Source organism: Takifugu flavidus, chromosome 9 (genome assembly GCF_003711565.1).
Source record: "Takifugu flavidus isolate HTHZ2018 chromosome 9, ASM371156v2, whole genome shotgun sequence".
Taxonomy (NCBI): domain Eukaryota; kingdom Metazoa; phylum Chordata; class Actinopteri; order Tetraodontiformes; family Tetraodontidae; genus Takifugu; species Takifugu flavidus.
This window is the reverse complement of record NC_079528.1, coordinates 6,725,854-6,746,739: the sequence shown is the minus strand read 5'-3', so window position 1 is coordinate 6,746,739 and position 20,886 is coordinate 6,725,854. Positions and strand designations below refer to the sequence as shown.

Genomic DNA, 20,886 nt, shown 5'->3' with positions numbered 1-20,886 from the left:
AATTGTTGAAATTGTGTATGAAGACCCACCTTGGTGAGATGTCACAGCCTTGTCTCATAAAGGCTCCGAGAGAGAACCACAGACTGTTAAATATTCCAAATTCATTGGTCGACTCATTGGTCTGAATTTGTCCGTCTTCGTATTCCTCAGTGTGCCACTCATAGGGACTGAAACGGCTGACCAGGAACAGCACCACGCTGACCCCAATGTAGGCAAACACGATACACATCCAGATCTCATAGGCTAATGGGTCCAGGAAGGAGAAGACACCTGGTTTTGACTTCTGAGGCTTCTTTATCATGATGGATATCCCCAGAGACATGAAGGGTTTGGAGAAGTCGATCACTTCCTCTCGTACTAAAGTGATGGTCAGAGGAGCGACTGCAATGTCTGCTTTCTATCCAGGCAAAGGACAATGTAGGACAGAAATTGTTAAAAATAAATTCACTTTAAATCTTCAGGGACTTGTGAATAAAAAAAACAAAAAAACCCCACTCACCCCGTATACTAATTCTCCAACCATCCCATTCCAGATTTTGGTCTCTGCATCCCTGGCACCATATTTCCCATCTCCTACTATTTTTAGTTGATATTTAAATCCGCAGTGCTTTGCTATCTCTGCAGCCAGATCCACGCAGTAACCCTCATAGCGCTCGTTGTCCACAAAGAGGTCAGCATTTTTTTTCAGCATGACATATGGAGCTTCCTGAAGGAAAGAGAACAAGCGATAGAGAACAATGCTGAAAATGCTGTTCAGCTCAAAGCGGTTGAATTTCAGAGCTAAATTATATTAAAAAAATCGGGGGCTTTACATCAGGGTGACAGGTCATCGATAATATGAGAGGGCACCGTCTTAAATAAACGGCATCCTTGTGGTGAGACATCATTCAGCGGGTGTAATTTCATTTTAAATCATGCAGACAACAGCACAAAAACAATAACGACTCCTTCCCTTCTTAATGGAATACTTGGACCAAACTTATTCTTTCCTCATACAACCATATTGACGAGTCGCTATACATCACCACAAACAAGATATCAGCCAATGCGACATTTACCAAGATGGTGGTGACAATGACTGTTTTATTTTCCATCCCAGTTGTATCATTTGCAAAGACATCAGATTTGGTGACGGCCATTTTGTCAACTTCATTCCAGTATCCGATCTGTGGGAAAGAAGAGCAGAACCCTAGACGTGATTAATCTTGGTCCTGATCTTCAAACAACCCACACTGTGTCAAACGAATGATTAGATCTTACCTTCACCGGACCATTAGTCTTTAATTCCATGATATTCACAGAGTAGTTTACTCGTTTACCATGTTGATCGAACTGAATATTTCCTGTCAGACCTTCCACGCGGACCTTTGAGACAGGAAATCCATTTTTTTTACAATCCATACGGCATTCACAAAAGGCACAATCTTAGATTTTGGTTGAATACACCCTTATTTTCTCTGTGTTTCTGCCACAGCAGGGAATCATGGAAATGGGTGATGTGTTACTACTCCTTTGGAGGGAAGAGCCATAAGTTGCTTCAAAGGGTGTTTCACGTGTCCTCTGCAAACCATGATGAAACTATTGCTTGAAGCTTACCCTACTGGCTGCCAGCATTTAGATAATCAAACGGCCAGGAAAGAAAGGAGAGGAGAGCTTTTGTGTGCGCTGCTTTCTGTTAAACAGCTACAAATAACTGTGGCAATTCATCTATCTTTAAAGTCTAAAATGCATGTTGCTTGAAATTTGTCTTCATAAAAATTAGTTTATCACCTAACAGGTTGGACGAGCATTAAAACCAATAGGCTCAAATGCAGGCACAATCCTAGGCGTCGTAGTGTGTGAATACACCTGCAGGGTGATCTGCATGGTAAGACTTTACTTTGTGGACTCGCTCATTTTTGCAGGATTCCAAAGAAATTTCTGTTGTCACCTGTTTCAGCGCTCGCTCGATCTCCACTCCCTGAGCCCAGGGAACTGCTGGATTGGCGAGGCAGTCGCCGTTGTTTGCCCTCCTGGTGAAGTCGATGCGCTGTTTGTGCAAGTAGCGGAAGGCCTCTGTCATCACCTGCACTGCATCGTAGGTCAGAGCTGAAGTGTACTGGACAAGGACAAAAAGGGATACGAGGTTGTTAATAATAGAATGCCTTTGTCTTACCTCCACTTTATTAACCTTAATCCAATTGAGATACACTGTAGTTCGGCTTAGGCCCTTTATGATGACAAACATGGAAGAAAAACCCTTATGTCAATATGTGCACCCCTGACCATAGTAATAGATATGAACACTTATAGATATGAACACTTTAAAGGATGTGAACTATTTTGGCATTTACAGTGGAAAATGTAGCACAACTCATCTTTCTTTAAAGGCAAGCTCTTAAAAAAACACAATGAATGACACCCAGGAGATGAGACCCAAAGGTGCATGACTGACGAGCCACCACAGTCCATAGTTAATTTACTCCTAATTAATTTTATGACTTATTATGAATAGACAAATGTCCAAAAATGACAAAATTGCTCGTGGGAAGAACATAGTGTCTCAATTAGCAGGGATGAGAGCTTATTTTCACCGGTATTCAGCTTCGTTGGAAGTGTGAATTCAGTGCCTAAGGGTTTAAAACCAAGGTTACATCATTTCTATTGCTGCATTGATACTATAGTAGTAAAAAAAACACGTTAAAATGCAGTCCCACTTTCCCCCTTTCCCCCCCAAATCTCATTTGTGGTACATTATGTTGTAAATGTCAGTGTGATGTTTCACTCAGGCTTGAAGCAAGTGGGCTGTGAAGCAAATAAAGACAGCTTGAAATTTTAATTGTTGCTTGGTTACTGTGTCTAATATTTAACTGTGAGAGGTAAATGATCATAATAAGTTTCTTAAAAATAATGCATTTCATGATATTATGGTGAATAAACACATTCTGGAGAGAAAGACTGAAAAAGAGGATGGAAAACATACATAATCCATTTTTATTGGCTGCACATCAACTTACTCTAATTTTGCTGTCTGCACCAGGATACTCCTTTTCCTCCAGGGCCTCCCATCGCTGGTCAAATTTAGACACCAATGGGTCGTCAAAGTCCACAATCTGAAATCCTGACACGTTGGCACCGCCATACTGGATCTTGGAAAGGTCGCCATCAATAAACCCCTGAACACATGAAATCAAGGGTTATTGGCCTTTAGAAACAGAAGTGATAAGATAAGCCTTAAAATAAACTATAAACTTACCAGGTTGGCAATTATGTAGTGGTAGCCTTTAACGTGTCGGCCAATGGTGATGACCTGCAAAGTTAGGAACATTCTAACTGAAATAAAAGTTTTTATGTCAAGCTGTCACAAATGACTTCACAGTGTAACTATGTATTTCTTGTGACAACCAAAGATAAGAAAAAGACTAAAAATAAAAGCAGAAATTGCTATGCTCAAACGAGTCAACCGCCCCCCCATTATGTTTAGACATTTTCATTCAATCAACCCTAACATGGCTGCCAGGCTGAGCCATTATCACTGAAATAAAACAACAAAAAAAACCCAAAAACGGCACGATTCAATGCTGCTAGAAAGAGATATCCATTTACAAAATTTCCTTTTTTCAGCAAAGAAAAAAGGAAATGGCAAAACTGCTACAGCTGTGCACCGTGTCATCACCTAAACCCTCTTGATTGGCAGCTGCTGCCACTTGAAGTAAATGTGAGTGATGCAATTTCATATCTCTTTTGTAAAATGCCTTTTAGGATTGAAGCAGGTACACTTCCTTGAGATGAGATTGTTTTTTCTCCAGATTAACAGGCACCGAGGCGGCAGGCATCAATTCCATTCAGCATTCAGTTAAACAGGTCTCAGCATCCTTTAAATGCTAATCAATAAGCCTTTTGGGTAAAGGAAAGCGCAAAAATATCCTGTTACGTGCATCTGTTTTGTCTTTAATTGCAGTTTTGTTTACAGCTTAAATGAACCATTAGCGTAATTGTTATGGCGCTTTTATGGGCTTTCTGCACATGTGACGCTGGTGTTTTAGAACACTTCGAGAATTTATTTGGCTTTGGACAAACTGACGGCTTCATTTCATGTCAGGTTTCGCACCAGAGACTTAATGTTCTTTTAAATGTTGCAGCAGCGTCTAATAAAAATAGGAGCAATCTTGTGCTACTGTGTTGTTTCCCAAAACTGAATTATACCTAACTTCCAAAAGCCACAGAAATGACATACAGGAAGAGTCAGAAGACAGCAAAAAGATCAACCCCCACAACCTGCCAGCGGACAGCTTTGTTCAACGGCTAAAAACATGTCAGCAACATTCTCTATAACAACGTCCCACTGTCAGCAGTGAAACCTAAAACTTCCTGTCAAATAAAATGAAATAAAAAAAACAACACGCGGCCGCCTGTCTAAGCAGCAAGGTTGTCCAAACATGTCAAAATAAATCTGGAGTTTTTGAAAGGCTTCTCCTCCCTCTCTACCTGCTCCATGATGTCTTTGACTTTGTCCTGTTCACAGTCCAGGATCACCCTCCTCTCCTTCTTGTTCTCCAGATCCTGGAACAGAGAGCGGTATGCTTCGTCCTTCCTCTCGTCTTTCAGGTTCCCCACGTTGATGGCCGTCACCTGCCACTTCCTCTCTGCTGCTGTGTCCAGAACAACCTGCAGTGTCGTCAGGCCTAGAAGCACAAACAATTGACAGAAACCGGTTAAATCCACATTTTTGCTGACAAATGGCTTTGGCTACACTACAGAAATAATAGGAAGTGAAGTTCTAACAGTTTCTCATGAACTAGGCATAGTTATTGTAATTCCAGAACTATTTTCTGACTCGGAGCTATCGGAGGTTTCACAGACTGGGTGACTTATGTAAAGAGCTCCTCCAGATGACTCATAGATGTTCATGAACCTGTACAACATGTGGGAGTAAAGTGGGTCAGAGAGTACACTTAAATACAACATTGCTAAGGATTTGCCATTCTGGGACGGATTTTTTGAACACCAACATCGCTTCGTCTCGATTGCTGAAGCACTTTCATGATGGGACAATCTATAGGAGGCCCATTTACTGGTTCCGGTGGGTTTCAGCCTGTAACAGTTGCCCCAGAGCTGCAGGTATACAGATCTTAAAGAATGAACTCAACAGAAATGATAGTTTACAGATGTAGCCTGGCATTTAAACGTTCACTAGTCCATAAGCTACATACATAAGCTTGATTTTTGACGGAAACAAATATGATTAAAAGTGGATTTAGTCCGTTGCCTGTCTTTAACATCGTGCTACTGAAAACAATGGCTGTGTGGCTGTTTCGTTTGAATGCCCCGTGTGCTGTGGCTTTATTTCAACCCTCGTTTGAGCCAACGCCAACACCAGCCGCGCGTACACTGGAGGAGCCGAATAATATATGACACTGTGCACGTAGATAACTCCATGTTATGTTGACATGTTGCTGCTTTGATCCGTTAATGCCATAGGTGCTGAAATGAAAAATCGAGGCGCTCCGTAAAGCATGTGTACAGGCTGCAAGGCAGCAACAAAGTCCCCCTCCCCCACCGAGTGCAGAGCAGAGCGAGCATCAATGACATTAAGGCATCGCCAGCATAGAAAGGATGAGCTGGGCCGGAGGCAAAGTTACGTCGCGAAACGCAGAGGAGCCAGGAAAAAAAGGAAAAGGACAGTGCACGATGTTTGGGATCTTTCAATTAATGGAAGCCAGCCGGTCCATCAGCTGATGTTGACGAGCTACCGTTGCATGCTGAGTCATCAGATGGGGATGACGCGATGCTGTTTTTTCCATCATGTACAGAAAATGTCCATTAATCTGAAGGGTGTTCTGTTTAAGTCAAATACCGGTTTCTGGTTTTCACTTTTATTCCCATTACCCCTCGCTCTCTGGCTGCACAGCCGAACCTCCTCGATTATTGATCCTTGGTCTCCAGAGGACACTTGGAGAGGGCTTTGATAAAGGGGTCGAGTGTTTCATCCCGCCTCGCTACAGCGAGGTGGATTACAGATATAATAATCAATTTCATGCGACACGACAGAGGTTTTATGATGTTGGGGAGGAAAAGGGTGGCTTGCACTTTTAACTGAATGATCTATAGATCATAATTACAGCTAGGTCATTATAGCGCGCTTGCGTTTGACTGTTTCATCAATGCTCATCGAAAGAGATAATAAGAATTCGGACTGATAGAGAATTATTAAAGTGCAGATGAAGGGAGGATTAGAGCAAAAGTGTAATTATGGTTCAGCGGTTGGAATTCAATTGTGTTTTAATGAACAGTCACTGAATTGCGGCATGATTGTATCATATGTGTGTCATCCATAAGCAATTGTGATTCCACATACCGTACGTCCATGTTCCTTTATTACAGATTACTTTGTTATTATGCCTATTGTGGATTTTAATTGTATTAAAAGGAAAAGCATTTGAATCAGCAAACTTCCAGTCATTTGGGAGAACTTACTGGTTCTTATGGGCTCATGTTAGATTTGCAGCAACTTTACAGCCTCCACAGAAGTGCTGTGGCTAAAAGCTGCTGTTGCTGGCTGTGGTTTGCAACAGTTATAAATAGTAATAGTCATTAAGGGATGTTTTTGACTGCTCCTACTTGCCTTCACTCTTCATGACTTGCATTTTAACTCTAAATAGAACGTCTTCAATAGAGTTGGTATTAATAGAGATGTTGCAGGACGTTGCTCGGACATAGAGGACAATGAGTGTGACACAATAAACGCTTAAGAAATTTAACTTCTATGTTTAGGTGCAGTTTTACAAAGTAACTACATAAACAACATAAATTCTGAAGTAAAGAAAGCCTCTTGGAAATTTTTGTTCTTCTCTGTTGATTTCAAAAGAATTCCTATTCACCCACAGCCCTCGCCATCATTGATCCAAAACACTTTAATGAGTTAATGTATGCATATATATGCACAGTGTAGTGTAATACTAAAGAGTCATAATTAATTCATAGAGGAGAAGTGGTTCAACGTCTAGAGGACGGCTTCCTTTTTGATATAATCTCTTTGCTTCCAGCTCTTGTTTACTCCCTCGTTCTTACATCCCACATTCCAACTTAATCATTACGCACATCTGTACATAAATATACAAGTTCCAATAACTACCTTTAGGATTGTTGATGCACACATAAAGATAACCTAAACGCGGTAGTGGACCTAAAACTTCATCAAATTAATCCAAACCATTCCATCCGTCAGCTGCCTGTGTGGCTGAGCAACACCCACCCACTCATCCCTGCATCATTCACCAACCATCTCAGTCTCTTGCAACCTCCCGTTCTTCCTCCCTTGCTCTCTCTCTCCGTCCCTTTTCACACTTTGGTTGCCATGGGAATGAGGGGCTCACACTGACCTAATTAGACAGCCACGCAATGATGAAGTATGCACAGCGCTGCTTCTAGTCCCACTGCGGACGTCGTGGTGTACAGACAGCAGGTCAGAGTTAGCATTAGCGCGAGGACGATCTGTAACAGCTTGTTCGAACCTGCCTTCTATGATTTTGGTGATGAGCGGTATTTGCTGGCGCTGTCAGCCGGAGCAAGGCCGACTGGAAAGATTAGCAAAGGATTCTGGGAGAAAGAGCATGTGGAAGGAGATGATAGGGAGGGTCCCGCATACAGGGGTGATACTGTGGACAGATCCAATCAAGTGTGAGTGTGTGTGTGTGTTACTGACGAAAGATAAAGTGTTAAGGGTGCTGTAAAGCAGAAACGCAGTAAATCCTGCCGAAGACACTGGCACCACGCGGTACGCAGAATAAAAACCAGAACGTAACTCCTACTCCTTCAGCCGGTATTACCTTAAGCCACTTGGTGTGTTCCTTGTCTGATAAGCCATTTTTGAGATTGCATGAAGTCTAATTAAATGAAACAGATTTTAATGAACTATCCCAAAACAAAATGATTTTGGTCTGTAATAAAGCGGGATTTAGGAGTAACCACAAATGTATCTTTTAAGTCATTTAGTGATGAAAGACTAATAGCAGAAATAGAAATATAGTCTAATATATATTGTTTTTTTAAAAGTCAATATAATTATGTCTCAATAATGTATATTTTGTTGGTCCATCACGCTGACTGAATGAAACTCGACTGCCTGTGACATAAACGCCAACAGAGGAGCTGCTATAGTTGATTACGTGTGACAAATTGTTTTTAATGGTCCTAGATTGTCATCAGCTGGACTCCAGCACGTGCAGCTCGGATATTTAGGCACCATCTCCAGTCAGTTTCATGAGAGGGGGGGCAGCTATAGACACGTTACATGCAAATGAAGCATTTCTTAATGCTGAACACTTAAATCAGAGACGTTCAAAAGGATGATGAGTTAAAAACCATCATGGCTGCATAAATGGTGTCTGCAGTGCATTACCTCGGTCACTGTCGTACAGATAGGCGAACTTGTCCCACTTGTAGTACTCAATTAGGCTGAGGAGGGGTCCCTTGATATCGGGTCTCATCTGGATGATAAACTGCTGATTCCCGTCCAGAGGGAAACTGGGCGTGATGAAAGACACGTGGAGCGTGCCGCAAAAGGACGTGATGGTGTTCACGGATTTCTTGTCGTAGAATCCAAAGATGGCGTAAACTCCTCTGGAGAACTGCGAACAGACTGGAAGAGAGGAGAACACTCGGTTAAGGAGGGCCGCTCGGTCACTGCGTGGGGTTTCAGTTACAGAAAGAGCTTTCTTTTCCTTCATTCGTATGGCGACATTGACACACTACTCACATTTTTCCTTTCGCAAACACGCTGACATTTATTTCAAATGCTTTCACAGCTCTGTGCAGTAATTCAGGGAAAATGCATACATCAAGGACCTTTATTGCTTTCCTTTAGGGCACATTAGGGCTGCACAGGAGCATTAGGGGACATTTCTTTTAGTTTGTCTTACAGATGATTAATGGAAGGCTTTCCATAAGCTCTGCCAGGGGAGTCTTTGTCTTTTACATTGAGGAATCTACTGCATGTCAATCACTGTGAGAACCCCTCAATGAATGGCCTCCCAATGGCTTGATAAGGACTTTGTAAGTCATTAAACTCACAAAGATTCTTTACAGATTCTTTACACGCAGTATTATTGCCCAAGCTAAAATCAGTTCAGGTTTCTCCTCCTCTATAAGGCGTTGCACATGTGTCACAGTGCGCCGCTCCACCACCCCATCAGCACAGAATGAGTCCTAGTAGATTACATAACATCCTTCACACACATTCTTCAGCAGACCCAACTAGTTGCCCTTGTAAGGATGATGAAGCCACTATGATAGCTGTATGTTTGCATCACATTCATATCTTGTTGAGCCCGCAGAATCAGAGTCGTTCAATAATTCATGAGCCAGGCTGTGGTTTATATAGTGAGATATCGTTTCAGGCCTTGGACATTCATTATGTCCAGACCTTAAAAGGAGAATGTGCACCGAATGCCAAATGTTTCTGTAACCCTGACGCTGCAGCCTGTTCCTTTAATGTTCTACCAGGGTCAGCATATGTGTATCGATCAGATCTAAGTCAATCAGGCGTATTGACATGACGGACGTGTCCTGTAATTAAAGTAATGAGTCATGTCCTTTTCAAAACTATAACTGCGATGACTTGCTGAAAAGGAGAGCGACTGTTAATATGGATATGAGCTCATTTCATTCAACGGTGGCTGCTGTGATCTCATCTGTGCTGTGGATAAAGGATGGTTATCAGCAAAGTTACACTCCAGCTTTTGAAAAGTGTTCCCTAAATGCCTCCCATAACGTTTTGCATTTACATGCACACTTAAGTGCTCTTTACTTTAATCATATTGTTGAGCGCAGGGTCATTGCTGAGGTTCGGGTCTAAATTAACAGCGGCTCATTAAAACCTGTCGCTGGCAAATGAATCGAGCAGCTTCCATTACTGTGTCTCCATCTCTTCTCAAATGTCATCACTGCTGCACACGACAGACTCCACTAGACTATGACCAACTTAAATTAAGCTGAAACCAATTCTTTCTGTCTCCAAAATGGTTGCGGAGTTATTTCAGGCCCTCAGAGCTGCTGAGAAAAAAAGAAACTCATTTGTTTTCTTCAAAAAAGGTGCAGAGAGCCCCAACAGCTGGCTCTCAGATGGATACACTCTGGCTTGATCATTATTACAAAAGACGAGCATCTGTCTTTGAAAAAGCCATGAAAATGTCTTCACTCAAACCGATTTGCTGTTTCACCAGGAGCTGAAGCTCCTGAGTATTTCAGTACAGAAGCGTTTTGCTGCCAAAAATGGGGAGCTCATTATCAGGTTAAAAACTATCCCATTATTTCAATTACTATTACATTAGACAAGATAATAGGAAATGATAACCACAACAGCTTTTTTATACCTTTACTCGACATGTCTGTTACCCACCAAATCTATGAGAAGGTTAAATGTTACGATCTGCACCGTCGTGCCAGTTACAGTGCAAAGTACGAGCATTTAAGCTAAAATAAAACACTCTGTCAGAGTTTTATGTATTTTCTGACACATCTATTCAATACTTAGCCTCAGCTATGCACATCAAAATATGCACTAATAAAGGAAAAAAGGTTCCCCATCATAAGAAACTCAGAATTTTATGCCTCAATTTAACAGTGGAAGAAAATGAGATTCTGTTTTTATTCTTGCTTTTGTAGCTCAGAGGCATCAATAGTTCATGTCAGGTGACATTTAGCCACACCACAATTGTGCTAAAGATTGCACAAGGTACCGTGTCAGCTTTCACCATCCCTGCCCCTCATCAGTAGAGAATTTACATCTCAATTAAATCTTCTTCACAGCAATTTGAGACAAACCGAAATGTGATCATATAATTTCAGCCTGGTCCAAATCCGTGCAGCAGATGAAAGTGTTCAGCGACGTGGCCAGAGAATGATCAGAGCCGGCTAATCGAATGTGTCTTTTGTCCGATCAAGAGCTAATAGATCCCAAAGTGTGTCATCTGCTCACTGCCAAAACCTAATTGGGAAATGATTTGAAACAATTCAGTGAAGGAGCTGAAACACTCTTCAGACTGGAGGTCAGTGGGTCAGGACATCCATCACAGATGAACACGGCCAACAAGTTTTCATTTCATTTTCAATTTGTGCAATACACCGCTTGAATGGTTTCTGCCACTTAATGCATTACACTATGCAAAACACAATTTTACTTCTAGTACTGGATATTGATTGTAATTTTTAATTTTGTTTCGCAGAAATCATAGTTGTAATGGGCCAAATAATTTATGACTAATTGTTCTAAACATTATTTATGTTGAATAGTAAAAAAGTCTGACCTATTTGTTATTGCGATGTTACACATTTATTGTGCATTTTATATTGTTGGCCATTAAAATGGTTTTAAAGAACATTTGTAAGCTGAAATTCTTACTAATTTAAATTCTGACTTTGTGTAGCTTGACCTTTCTCTGATGAGGGGATTCAGTAGGAAAATGCTGCTAATACTTGATAAATACCCAGAGGCTATGGTGCATGCACATCCTTTGTTTCACACTGGACCCCTCGTCCTCCTTTACTCCCCAGCATTAAACCCCTGTTTTGTTCATTCAGAACATCAACTGCAGCTGCACAAATCAATGTCCCAGAACAGCAGAAACGCATTCAAGCAGCCCAAAGCTGTCCGACTTCCTTCTGTCTCCGCATCGCGCTCGACATTGTCACGTTTCTCTCTCTCTGCTGACACTCTCTGGTGTCCTGCTGAGTCGGCTCAGGATTAAAAGTCTCTGAGCTCATGCTTAGAGAGTGGAGGTCCCCTCGACTGCGCCGCGACTTAGCGAACAGCCCAACAGCGTGTTCATTCAGCAGCAAAAATCAACCAACACACATGTAGAATTAATATTATACACACTTATCAGAACAGATGTTTAACATCAACCCTAATTGCCACAAAATAAATAAAAACAGTATTATTTGATGGTCTCCACCAATACCAACAGCCACCACTACACTCCCAATGTAAAAAAAACACACTAAAGAAAAAAAAAGGAAATGAACACATATTGATATGTAAGCTAGCTAACTCTGGGGAGGGTACTAGCGTGGACACTTCTGCCTCTCTATCTGACCTGCTCGCCACTGATTAAGTCAGTAGGTACTATTTTTATAGGCGACCAGTGGTGGTTTGTGACAAAAGCTGCCTTCAAAACGTCATCAACCTCCATCTCAGTCAATATCAACATTTGATTGTAATAGCTGGATTTCAACCCATAGAGGGCAGTCATGCTCACACTTTTATTAGAAAATGCTGAAAATTAAAAAAACTAAAATTTCAAGAGTTGGACGGTAATCAAACAACACCCAAAATCCATTTATTTTCAACTGAAAAGATCAGTTACTCTTTTTTTAGTTACTCCATTTTCAGATTTTCAGTTCAGGCACTATTAAAGATACCTTTAAGAGGACTGATGAGGACCTGTTTCTGATTCCTCTGGAATTTTTTCCCTCCTCTGAATACTGCGATAAGAGGTGACTGAGAAACCAGGCACTGGCAAAATGGAGAATTTATTACCTCTTTATGATCCTTTAATGAAACTGGTTATGGACGTGACCTTGTGATAGACTCTAGGATGTCGTCACTGTGGAAAATTTGCATTTGGTTCCATTCTGCTCTTGTAAATGTAAAATAAAATGTAAAACTTGAAAACAGACAAAGCAAAAAATTATCATTCATTTTAAATCATTCAGCTATTTTTGTGTGTCACCCCACATGCGTACGTCTGTAAACGAGCACGTTGTTGCCGTGAATTATTGGACTCAGAAGGTCATTAACGCCTCCTTTTGCTCACCGGCATTTTAAATGTGCTTCAGCAGCGGGTCTGACGGTCCAAGGAGAAGGTACAAACTGTGAAATATATTTAGCTGTCCCAATTAGCTGACCTCTTTTTTACCAGTAGGACTCCAAAGGCATCTCCACCGCTGTTTATGTTATCACTCTGTCATAAATGTTCTGCGGGTAGCTAATTAACTGATGAACCATCAAAACTCGGTTCACGTCTTTAATTAATGGAGAATTCTCAGAAATTATATCAGATGTGGCCTCATGTCCATTAAAGCTTACAGCACAGCACCATATACTTTATGGTTTATCCTCTGCAATTACCTGTGTAACTGTAATTCATTCATTCACAAGTCGTGGCGATGAGCATCAAAAGCCCGGTCACAGAGAACTAAAATGTTATCTTGCCCTCTTTCACACTCCTGTTCTCACCACTGAGGACAAACGGGTTTTTTAAACAGGCTCAAAGTCATCACCTGCCCTCCAGCACGGCAGCCGGCACACATGCGTGACTAAAACGGTTATCTTTGGCGGTCGGGACGCCGTCAAACACACCTGACTCTTTCTGAGTAGCCAACATTATATATCAAACGTGTTGGTTTGCATGTTTTACACATTCAAATATAAAAGCATGTCAGGGTTGTTTTGGGGTCCTTATTCAACATCTGATGGCTAAATCTCTTCATCCCTTCAACACTGAAGGCACGTAACACTTGTAAAAGGCAAACACATTCATCAGTAAGTCATGATATTCATGAGGCCTTGGGAGATGTTAAGAGTTTGTCTGCAGCCCCTAAAGGGTGGTTCAATTCCTGCTGCAGACTGTTGCCAGGGTAACGCTGTTCAGCCATGTTCCCTCCCTACACTGCAGAAAATATTCATGAAGGAATGAGCATTAAAATGCTATCAAAAGAAGAACAAAACCAGTAAATAATTCAGCCAAATGGTTCTGATGTCTCCACATGCTCACACATCCTGTGCCTGGATCTGGAAAAGGTTTCTTTCAACTTGCAAAAAAAATCGGATTGAAACTTTACCACGGCGAAACGCTTTTTCTTCCTCGGGCTGTTGCCAAGGCGACAGCTTTCGCTCATGTTTCGAGTCGCCGATGGGAGGACTTCTGGGAGGTGTCAGAGCGAGCCAGAGATGCACTGTGGGAAGTGTTTTTGTCTGCATCAGAGCAGCTCTTCCGGCAGCTGGTTTTGAGAAGAACACTAACGCTCAGTTCCTCTCAACTTCTCAATCCCCTCCTCCCATCGCCCATCCCAGCTCTTTCTGCCACTCTCTCGCTCTAGCCTTTTGTTCACTGACCTGTTTCCTGAAGGCGCTCTGACGGATGAGGATGGGGGTTTCGCAGTGGCACCGTCTGATAAATGCTTTCTATTTACCGATGGCTTGAACACGGTAGAGGGGGCACATCGCCCCCCAGTCCTGCCCTGCCTTTTATAGACCCTTTGGTTCTGAGGAGAATAAGGAGCTGGAAGGTTTCTGAGTCACTCATGAATCTATACTGTAATGTCCATCCATCCATCCATCCATCCATCCATCCATCCATCCATCCATCCATCCATCCATCCATCCATCCATCCATCCATCCATCCATCCATCCATCCATCCGTCCGTCTGTCTGTCCGTCCCTTCATTTAAAGAGTGACGTAACTGGGGCAGGTTTGGCTGAACAAAGATACTTGACGACATGGAATATTTCTGCATATAAATTACCATTTGCATTTACTGCATTAGATGGTTAGAAGGTTCTGGGTTTCATTCTGAGATCGGCGGCAGAACTAAACCCAAAATCTTGAATCTCGCTTCAATTAAGCTGAATTAAGAGTAAAAAAGAAGCTCAATGTCTTTTACTGATGTATGTAACAATATAAGAAGGAACTCCAAGGAGCTCTGGGGCTGTTTAGAATTTAGCAAAGTTGCTTTAAATGAGCATTTTAAAGTATTTTTCACATTAGAAAGACTTGATTCTTGTGATTGTGGTGTTGTGTCGCTGTGCACAGACACAACCAAAGCCATTAAACATCATAGTGAATTCTTTGGCCGTATTGATTCCACAATGTCGGGCTCATACATCACACAGCTTCTTTGTTCACATTTCATCTGATTCCTGTAATAAAACATACTGCAGCTTATATCCACTGACCTTTAGTGGAAATACCAAAGCATGCTTGCAAGTGCTGTTCTCTTGTTCTAATGATCTGCCAGACTGAAATTATTCCTGCTATAAACAAAGTGAAAAAAGCAGCTTTTCAGGCGTCTCTAGGAGCTGCTGCCATAGAAACCAGAACTACGGTCTATACCAAGGTTAAAAGAAAGGATCACATCACAGTGGTGGTGGGGTGTGTGTGAGTTTTTAACATACACATATCTGGATTATTGATGGCAGAACAGCAGATTTAGGTGCGTTCTTTTCTCTAGTCATTTTCCCCATGTTCTCCCTGTCGTTTAGTGTACGACCTCATCCATAAGTCAGTCATGATGACCTCATTAGTTTGCTATTTCCATTTAACATATGACCTGTCCCTATGGCGTGTCTCCAGACCGACTCTAAAGTCATTAAATTACAAACTACAGATGGTAACTGCCTCCTAAAATAACTACAAGCATAAAAACACTGCTGCAAATAATCATCTCATCCCATTGAAGAGTGTTTCCTTTTTTGAATGACACGAGCAACCTGTTGAGTAATGTCAGAATAAACATGGGGAATTCGTCATGGCAACAGATTTGGGCCGCTTCATCGAAAAGTGCAGTGTCGAACTAAAACCCAGCCGAAAAGCAAAACATTTATGCAAATATGAAACAGTCCATGTTATTTCTGCAGCCGCTGCTTGATCTGAAGCAAATGCACTGATGCAGCTCAGTGGTAACACAGACGACAGCATGATTAGGCATTTCTGGATGTCAGAAAGCTGATGATGAGATGCAGAGACTGTAATGAAACATCCTACTGACAGGAAAACAGCTCCTCCTTGAGCTTTTTTCTGGGGTTTTTTCCAAACATTGTTTTCCTCCTTCTGCAAAACTTTTGATGAAGGCGGCAGACAGCCTGGTAACCTCTGAGAGACCTTGGTTTTAATGAAGTGAGGGATTCTCATGGAAATCTGAGACACACCCACCAGTTAAAACTGCTCCACGGTGGCTTGGTTGTCGAGGTAAACGTACAAACAAGAACTCACATCGACAGAATACTCAAACGTGACCTGATTCTTTCTCAACACACGATCATTGTGTGGCTAAAAAGTCATATAAAGGCTGCATAGCTTTTGCATTGATTACCATAATCTGTGAATACAGCTCAAGGCTATTGACTCTAGCACAAATGTGGAGGTCTTATTTAACCACACCATTGTTCACACATCAAGTCTACAGTTTATCCAACGGCAAAGGCGGAAATTGTATTTCCCTGTTGCCTTTGCCATAAAAAGCTACAAAAAGATGATTGCGCATTGCTATGCCTCCCTCCTCCCTCTCAGGTATAATCACTGAAGGCGGACAAATCACCAACTTGGTTCCTTCTGATTATGTAAAGCAAATTTGACAGGTCGGCTCAGTATCACCGCTAACAGCAAATGCACAGTTTCTGTCTAATGCTAGCTTAATTGAGATATAATTAGGTAATACTAATATTAATATGAGGTCATTTAATGTTAATATTGGGTAGTTAACTTGTCTTTTTAGAACACAACGTTGGACATTATTATGAAATGCTGCTGTAAAAGTGGAAAAATTCCAGGATCTTGTTGCGTGTCTGGTAATGCGCATGTGAGAAAGGTGGACAAGACACAAAGCAGCGGTTCTCCAGAAGCCCAAAGGAGAACCGAATCAATGCTATATTCAGCCATGTGGAGCTCCCTTTGTGAGGTGAGGATAAAATGACGAGGTATGAAATGAAAATATACTAGTTAGTAGCTTGCCTTGGGCAGAGTAGAGAAAGAAAATCTACTAATAATAAGACTCAGCTTCTTGGACGTATTCACTTAGATGCAATACTATTACTTCAGCTTCCTTCCAGCAAGGAAATAATGAAAACTGGGATAATTTATGCAGCTCCCCCTTCTTCACCGGTGGTTTCCCTCACAGCAGAGAGTCGGGCGGCCTGGGTACGTGAGGGCTGGATTTCAGCCTGTGTCAGTTTGAAATGTTGGTGCTGGGCTTCTTCATTATTTAAAGAAACCACACTCTCGTGCACTTAAGGATCAGAAGATAGACTTTTATTCTCACAGTGGTGAGATAAGAGATGACACTTGGGAGCATTTTAAAGTCGGGTTGTTCTTGCTACATTGTGCAGCCTTTAAGCCTTTAACCCAGTGTGTGTGTGTGTGTGTGTGTGTGTGTGTGTGTCTGTGTGTGTGTGTGTGTTGTTTGCCTTAGGTGCCAGAACCCAGTAGTTTACAGATCTCACCTGGCAGGCAGCAGGGAAGCAGAGTCAGCTTAACTCCTTATTTTCCTCATGCATGGTTTCTTAGTTACCCCTAGTTGTTTCTTCGACGGTCCATTAAATTGTTTTGTCCAGCACCTATTAAACGTTATCACATTGTCCTGATAATTGATTTGCTCTGCCTGAACCTGGCCTGCAGATTATGTAGTGTTCTATTAGCATTGCTGCATTTCCTGCTGAGTTCTTCGTCAACTAAATGATGTCCATAAAGCTGAATTATAAGCATTATGCTGAGGTGATAGAGAGGATTCGGGTCCAAATGAAATGGTTATTGCATATTAAATTCTTACCCGTAGAATACAACCAGCATTATACAAAATGTCCACTACACTCAGCCCCACTGTCGAGCTCTGACCAGCCACATGAGACCAGAGGAAACGTGCCTCCCTCAGACCTTCACATGATGAAACACCCAAGGCCACTTTAATGAGGACAACCATCCTTGCAGGGGCAAAGAGCAGGAACAAGCAAGAACAGCTGAAAACAGAACCAGCTCCTCCCCTAAAACCACCCACACCCATCTTTTCTCTCATTTGAGAAAAAAACTACTTTCAGTTTTTGCCCACAAGATGAAATTTGTCTTACGTTAATTAAATCTCTGATTACACAAAAGACAAGGTAAAAGATTTTATTAAATCTTAATTTTGAGCATTTGTTGTCCTTATTTGCTTCTTATTTACCTCCATACCCATATTGGAACTGGTTTTTATCCGAATGCTTTGATTTAAGACAGTTGTTTGACATCAGAGAAGGGCTTTTTAGATGAGCACAAAGGAAACCTGCAAAACAGCAACACTGACAAAATAATAAATAGAATTGGTTCAGTGGGATGAGCGCATAAACCAGAGCTGGTAAAGTCTCTTCACACTATGGTTAAAGATATAAAATCACATCTAGATTTATTTGAATTGGTTTGATGAGAGGGAGATTGTTGACATTAGTCAGTGGATTTATGTATGGATCTTATCCTGGTCTTGCTCTACTGTACCTTTGGGCTGCATTAATTCATTAATTGCGCTGAGGTTTCACTTAGTGTGGGACAGCAGGTAAAGAGCCTCTGCGACAGGCACTTCACTGGTTTTTCCCTGATTGCGCCCACCTATACGCTGACTCATCCTGGTCTTCTTTAAAAGGACACGGCAGGCTTTAAGACAGCCCCTCTTACATTTACATCACATTTACATTTCATCTACATATTGTTCAATGAGACATAATATTGTAATAACGGGAAGCAGAGGGAGGTGGTGCACTCTTTTCTGCTTATCAAACTGGAAAGTCATTCTGTCATTTTCAGTCTTTTTCTACTTCTTTATCATGTCCTTGTCTTTCTTTCTCCTCCCTCCCTCTTGTTCTCTCTTTCTCTGTCTCTCTCACACACACACACACACACACACACACACACACACACACACACACACGTGCACTCACAGCCTGATAACTTTGACAAGAACACCCTATTAAGACTAAACAAGGAGATCAGATCAATTCTTCATCACCATGATGATGGGACATGTAGATCCTGTCACTGATGCAAGCTGATGAGCATCTCGGGTTAAAGGAGAAGGCTATTCTAGATCTCGAATATCTAGGTAATAATCTAATAATTCTTATCCTGTATCATTACTGAGCTGGATGAATTGGATGTAGCACACTAAATGGGACTCTACTCAAGTCGGTTAGTGTGGATAATTGCCCATGTGCCTGACTGCTACCGCAGCATGATAACTGGAGCAAAAACGATGTGATCGTCCTGTAAATATTGATCTTGCATCTTTTGGGCCACGAAAGGTGTGCGCACGTAGCTGTGAGACACCGTTCATCTACGAGCTTTATGGAGGGAGTGGTGAAATGACACTTCATCATATACAGGGGAGCCTCCTCATGACAGCTGATCCATTATGATTCCAGATACCCCGCATGCAGCTGACAGCATCTCAGTCATGATCGATTTAGCTTCTGCCACAGACACAATGTATTTCACATTCTTAACAGTCAGTGTAAATGGCGTATAGATCCTGAGCGTAGATCATATTCCTCCTGTGTCTCTCAGTCAAATAAATAATCTACATTCTGGAGGGACGTGAAGTCTATCCAGCCGGGGAAATTCAAATTCTTGTTACCGTGCGCAGTGCTAACTGCAAGCATGAGCCATCTGCCAATGAGAAAATAATGAGCCGTTGGATGTGAGAGGGGTCCAGCTGAGTGCATCTGAATCATTTTGCAACTCATGTCGTCTTACTTTTATGGTTTTTTTTGAGGGCAGAATTTGAGGCTTGGGTGGGGAGGGGGCTGTATTCAGGACAGCAGAGATCCATAGAGGGTTCTTTAGCCTCATTTCTGACCAGACCGTTCCAAGCCTGGTTAATATATCACAGCTCCCTTCCTAATGGAGAAGGCACTTAATTAGATGTGAACAATAAACCGGCTATAATCAATGCTCTACTGCACATGTATGGGTGTTGGTCTCCCTGAATGTGTAAGTGAGACACTACATGCAGAGTTACTTAATATCGTGGCACAACCTGATCCAACCAGAACAGCTACAACATTGAATTGCGGTTGGTGATCTGAGGAGCGTTCATTTGCACTGAGAGGTTTGCTTTTATTGTCAGGGAAGGTTTAAAATGGCAGGTGAAGAGCCGACAGCATCCTCCGCCAAACTCCTCTGCTGTAGGTGGGTTGTGCGATTACTGTCGAAGATGCTGCCGTCTTAGTCATCCAGTCACACAAAGATCGTTAGGAAGGCTGTTAGGCTTCACACCGATGACACGTGTGCGAGATGGAGCTGTTCTGGAGACTGATTCACGCCACACAGTGATCTAGAAGAGAATTCTGTTCTCTCAGGGTGAAAAAATGAGATGAAAATTCTGGTAAGAAGTTAGAATACTGCTCTGATTTTAGCCCCAGAGCCTCAATATTGTCCATTGTGGAAACAGGAGCAACATGTTTAATCTCGTGAAATGTTTGACAGTTTGATTTTCTTCTAATGGCAATTAAAGCTTCTGTTAGAGCTTTACAGCGATTACTGCCGTCAATCTTTCTTTCTTAGCTAAGTTTTAACAGGAAACTTCTCACCTGATTATACTGATTAAGAGAGCAGCTCCTAAGAGGCCCTTCCAGAAGGATGAAGCAGTGGCTCTGACTCCTGACTCCATCTTGAGAGACTTTTATGCTGCATTTTGAGAATTTCTGAGCAGCTTTTGGTTTAGTTGTTTGAAGCAGCTGTGGTCATGCCCTGCCAGATTATTGCTAGGTTAAGACTCTCTGTAACCAAGGGTTACAGATAACCCATCTTCTTCTCATTGTGTCTTCATTTACTGTGAAAAGGTTAGGTTGTTCTGTCCAAAAATGACCTAAAACCACAAAATTTAGGTTGTGTTTTAACTGAAACTTGTAGTGTAGAGTAATTTGTGAGGATGGGACACAACCTGAAGTAAAGCTTTTTTTGCCTCATTTCCGCTAAAAATTCCACCTTTTTTTAATTGGTTCCAACCACAAAAGACACATTTGATATCAAAACAGGGGTGCAAAATAGGGCTGTCAGCTCTGAGGTCCACGGGATGTCAGAACCGAGGCCTCAAGGACTTGTATAGCCAGGTTTTCTGACCTACCCACCAGACAACTCCTTCACTTGCCTTGAAAGCCATTTTCT

The 20,886-nt window shown here is 41.8% G+C and overlaps 1 protein-coding gene across 8 annotated transcripts in view; it reads right to left on the bottom strand.

Moving 5' to 3' along the window:
* gria2b (glutamate receptor, ionotropic, AMPA 2b) overlaps positions 1 to 20,886 on the bottom strand; it is a 31,113-nt gene that overhangs the window by 6,763 nt on the left and 3,464 nt on the right. For all 8 annotated transcript variants that reach the window (XR_008952034.1, XR_008952033.1, XM_057043077.1 and 5 more), the window contains exons 3-11: positions 8,381 to 8,620; positions 4,468 to 4,664; positions 3,236 to 3,289; positions 2,997 to 3,155; positions 1,931 to 2,098; positions 1,261 to 1,365; positions 1,059 to 1,166; positions 500 to 706; positions 30 to 397 (exon numbers count right to left, since the gene is read on the bottom strand). Coding sequence is in view for 6 of the 8 variants with exons in the window: in XM_057043077.1 (XP_056899057.1) it covers positions 30 to 397; positions 500 to 706; positions 1,059 to 1,166; positions 1,261 to 1,365; positions 1,931 to 2,098; positions 2,997 to 3,155; positions 3,236 to 3,289; positions 4,468 to 4,664; positions 8,381 to 8,620 (1,606 nt within the window). In the remaining 2 variants the exon portion in view is untranslated. The remainder of the gene's footprint in view (positions 1 to 29; positions 398 to 499; positions 707 to 1,058; positions 1,167 to 1,260; positions 1,366 to 1,930; positions 2,099 to 2,996; positions 3,156 to 3,235; positions 3,290 to 4,467; positions 4,665 to 8,380; positions 8,621 to 20,886) is intronic.